Raw genomic sequence first — 5003 nt, forward strand, 5'->3', positions numbered from 1 at the left:
TGGATATTGGTCATTACTATCCTTTCCCAATTGAGGTCGATCATAATATTTTACCGTATCTAACCGTGACTGTGGATTATCTTTAGTTTTGTCATCAAAATTAAGAACAGTGTTAAATACATTATCAAAGAAGTTTTTCTCAATATGCATAACATCAAGATTATGTCGAATCATGTTAGAACTCCAGTAGGGTAAATCCCAAAAGATGCTTCGCTTTTTCCACCCACATGTCTTACATATTATTTTATTAACTTGTTCTGCATCTAACTCTGTTACATTTTTTATCCCTAAATTACAAATCTGGTCCAAAATTTCCTCTCCTGTTCTATTTGTTGGGGGAGGTCTTCTGACAGTCTAGCCTTTAAGAAAGTTCTTTTGATCTCTCCTAAATGGGTGGTGCTGGTCAAGGAACATTCTGTAGCAATCAAACCAGGATTGTTTTCTTCCATGCTGCAATCTAAAAGATTGTGTTTCCTCCATACAATAAGGACATGCTAATTTACCTGCAATACTCTATCCCGACAACATAGAATATGCAGGAAAGTCACTAATTGTACACATCAAAGCTGCCCTTAATTAAAAGTTTCGCCTTTTTGAGATGTCAAATGCTTCCACACCTGTCTCCCATAACAAGGTCAACTCCTTAATTAGGGGTTACAGGTAAACATCAATTTTATGTTTAGGATTGCTGGGACCTGAAACAATGATAGTTAAGAACATATAAGCTTCTTTCATGCACATTCCTGGAGGTAAATTGTATAAAGTAACAATCACTGACCACAAAGAATATTTTCTTCCAGACTGACTGAATGGTTGAAAACCATCTGTACATAACCCCAACCTGACATTTCTTGGTTTAGCGGCAAAAAAGGGATGACTTTCATTGAAGTGCTTCCAAGCCTCAGAATCTGATGGATGGCGCATCACACCATCCTCTTTTTTATGATCATGATGTCGTCTCATGTCAGCAGCTGTGGCATGAGATGCATATAATCTTTGCAATCTCGGAATCAAAGGAAAATAATACATTCTCTTGTAAGGGACCAATTTTCTCTTACGAGAGCCAACACAACGCTTATATCTTGGCTTGCTACAAAATTTACAAGATGTAAGGTGTTCATCATCATCACCCCAATACAACATACATCCTGATTCACAATAATCAATCTTTTCAACTGGCAAACCCAAGCTACGCATTAACTTCTTCGTCTGATAATAGTTATCAAGCACGATGTTATCTTCAGGTAAAGACTCCTTAAGCAATTGCATCATTTGGTTATATCCTCTCTGTGACATATTGTTCTTTATTTTAATATTCAACATTAGAGAGACAACTACAAGTTGAGAGAGGGATGAACTGGGATATAATTCTGCATCAGCAGCATCTAACAAATCATAAAATTTTTTAGAAACGGGATTAGGATCTTCCTCCATTGAATGTTGAAAAGGATGAGATGACTCGGGTTCACTATTGCTATAAGATTGCCAGCTTGAACCCTGAGAAAAGTTGGGACCAGCTGCATCCAAAATCATTTGTTGGTATGGATTCTCTTCGCATATTGGTTGACCACCACCATGCAATGCATTACCATAAGAAGTCTCACTTATATCATCTCTTTCCCCTTGATGCTTCCAAATAAAATAGTTCTCAATAAATCCAGATTGATAAAGGTGACATTTAACAGTTTCAACATCCATGAATTTATAATTCTGATATTTTGCACATGGACATCTAACTTTGTCACCACTCATACGATTTGGTTGAGAACATGAGAATTGAATAAATTCATCCACCCCGGTTACAAATCTAGAGTATAAACCTCCTCGTCCATCTAACCTCTCATACATCCAACTACAGTCTAGATTATTCATGTTCCTATTAAGGTTGAAATAAAAAAAAAAGGATAATCAGTGCTAATTAACCAGCTTAATAAGAAACACGACAATTAGTCTTAATTAATAATTAACCTTGTTGGAAATGTTTATTAACAAATACGATAATGTATGATCAGGCTCTATATAAAGAACTACTTAGCAAAGAAAGCATAATTAAGTTGATCAATTACAATTAAATAGTTTCACTAAATTATTCAAACTTATGCTCTTAAAGTAGAAAACAAAACTAGTTTACCTTTAAAATAAGATAGAAGTGATACATACTTCTATTTTAAGTTACAAACATAATCGAGAAGCCAACAAGCTTACCAAGAAAAATTAAAAAGTCGAAAGAAAGTTTTAAAATAGACCTAATTGAATACAATACTCCACTTATTTTACCACCAATCTACAACTGTACTACACCAATTCTAATAAAAAGACACTTGAAAGATAAGTGTATCAAATAAGTATTTGAATAAATGACACACCCCGTTAACATTTTTGCAGAATCCAAGCAACATTGATGTACATACAAAACATTTGTAAAGAATCGGTTATCGGTTTATTGGTTAAAACTATTTTCCTTATATATTTTAGAGCTTCCATGGAATATAGAAGTATTATGGAATTACTTTTTTTTTCTTCAGTACAGTTGGATAAATAACATATGATGTACATATGATGGCTAGATAACATGGGATAAATTTTTATCTTCAGTACAATTGGATAATTTTATTATGTGTTTTGTGAAGTACCTCTAAATTTTCATACAATTGCAAGACTAACTTAAGGATTCAAAAATCTCCTCTTATAATTAGAGAAGAAGTTAATACATCACTTTAGAGGCATTGGTTGCTAGAGACTACCCTAAGAAGAAAACCACTTGTTTAACTTTAATTACGAAATTGATACATATGATTCAAACCATACACATTGATACCCGATATATAAAGGACAAGGTTATATTTCAAAACAATCCAGTTTCAACTTCTAACTTCGCCATTCAACTAATAAACCGACCACATAAGAAAAAAGTTTACATTTCTTCACTAGCCATAGTCCAAAGGAATTATTACGATGATTTTGTATCAGTATCCAAACAATCCTCCAGCATGCTTTTAGACTTACAATGTGAAGAAGCTAATCTTTCCCTCCCTGGACGAATAAATGCTCAAAAGTGCTAAAGCATATTCCAACTACCAAAGATGGATTTCTACCATAGGACTAGGCAAAGTTAAATGCCTCAGAGGATAGCTCTACGTCATAGAACATACAAATAGACAAGATTTTGTTGAAGTAAGCTTAAATTAACACAACCCATTATAGAAATATTTCAACATGTAGCGGGGGATTAAAAACCAGCAGAATGACTTAATAAATCAAAGCTATTGATTCTTTACGAGAAGTCAAACTTTCTACATTATTGGTTGATACCCTTCTTCCTAAAGCACCTCACTGGACAGATTAAATGGCAAATAAAGACCAAGACAGGGTAGTAGTGTCACACATCATAACAGCACTTACAAAGAACAGAAAGAGAAAAATACCTCAAATAGCTGGTTCCATCAAAGCCAAAAGAAAGTAGTCACGAATCAAGAATCTTTTCTTGCAGATCAGTTCAGAAATTACATACAAATGGAATTAATCAGTTGAATAGAGGTCAAATTGGAAGCACATATCCAAGAACTTGAAGATCGGAGGCTGATTTAGTAAAAAGGAAGACAAGTGAAGTAAGAGTAGTGAAGAATTTTGATCTAGAAATGGAGAGGCACATCAGTATAGAGGGGAAAGTATCTCATTTTAGAGAGAAAGAGATGGGGGGCGGGTGGAAATGAATAAAACCCTAGAGGCCCCCTCTTTTCTATAGTAAAAATAATTAATTAGAAAACTATAATTAATATTTTACAACGGCATAGTTGGTCGCTAAACAAAAAACTTTTTTTAAAAAAAAATGAAGGACACCGACGAAAGTTTGTTGCTAAATCCGTTGCTACGAAATAATTAACATAGCGACCAAAAAATTTGTTACTAATCTGTCACTAAATTTGGGCGCCAATTTTTCTCGCTATTATTTAGTGACGAAAATCAAATTCCGTCACTGATTCGTTGCTAAGAACATATCAAAAAATTGGACTGCAATGTCTGCGACCAAATTGAATGTTCCGTTGCTAATCCGTCGCTACATAGTGACGAAATTTGGTCTGTTAGTAAATTTCGTCGCTAAACACAGTTTTTTTTGTAGTGTTTAATATATTCTATTAATTAATTATAACTACTTATTGAAAGTAAAATTTTTTCATTTATTTGATTGTCTATCATGTTCAAAACTAATTTGTTATCGCAAGTCACAATAATTAATAACTTAAAATATTTAAAAGACATATGGAAATTTTATTGACTCTCATTATTTTAACAATGCCACATAAATTGAGACAAAAGAAAAAGTACTACAAATCATAATAATTAACAACTTAAAATATTTAAAAGACATTTAAAAAATTTTAGTTGACTCTCAAAATTGTATTGAAGCCATATAAATTGGGACACAAGGAGTAAATATATTATTCGATAATTCCGTAAAAATTATTATAAATCCCAATAATTAACAAGTTAAACTACTTTTTTAAAAATAGATAAAATTTCTATTCAACTCTCAAAATTTTATCGGTGCAGCATAAATCATAACAAAATAAAAAATTATCTTATTTAATTGCAACTAAATATTTAAGTAAATCAGTTTTATTATTTTAATTGATTTAGAGGAGGCGGTTTCGACCACCTCATCTAATTACCAAAATATCCATCTACTTCCACTTAATTATATATCTTGCCCCAATATATAATAATTTCATTACTTCATCATAATGGTTTAAATATTTAATATATTCTATTAATTAAATATAACTACATATTGAAAGTAAATTTTTTCATTTATTTAATTATCTATCATGTTCAAAACTAATTTATTACCACAAATTACAATAATTAATAACTTAAAATATTTAAAAGACATATAAAAATTTTATTGACTCTCATTATTTTAGCAATACCACATAAATTGAGACAAAATATTATTTCATCATAATTGTTTAAATATTTAATAGAGATAATACATAAATATGACC

At 31.6% G+C, this 5003-nt stretch overlaps 1 protein-coding gene across 1 annotated transcript; it reads right to left on the bottom strand.

Moving 5' to 3' along the window:
• Window positions 1–654: 654 nt before the first annotated feature.
• LOC124899548 lies at window positions 655–1872 on the bottom strand. Its single transcript, XM_047414455.1, has one exon. It carries the CDS (start codon window positions 1870–1872, stop codon window positions 655–657), a length of 1218 nt encoding a protein of 405 aa, XP_047270411.1.
• Window positions 1873–5003: the final 3131 nt, after the last annotated feature.

This window comes from Capsicum annuum, chromosome 6, assembly GCF_002878395.1.
Source record: "Capsicum annuum cultivar UCD-10X-F1 chromosome 6, UCD10Xv1.1, whole genome shotgun sequence".
Taxonomy (NCBI): Eukaryota; Viridiplantae; Streptophyta; class Magnoliopsida; order Solanales; family Solanaceae; genus Capsicum; species Capsicum annuum.

Coding starts and splice junctions, on each gene's coding strand:
- LOC124899548 (XM_047414455.1), bottom strand. CDS start 1,872: ATGAATAATCTAGACTGTAGTTGGATGTATGAGAGGTTAGATGGACGA.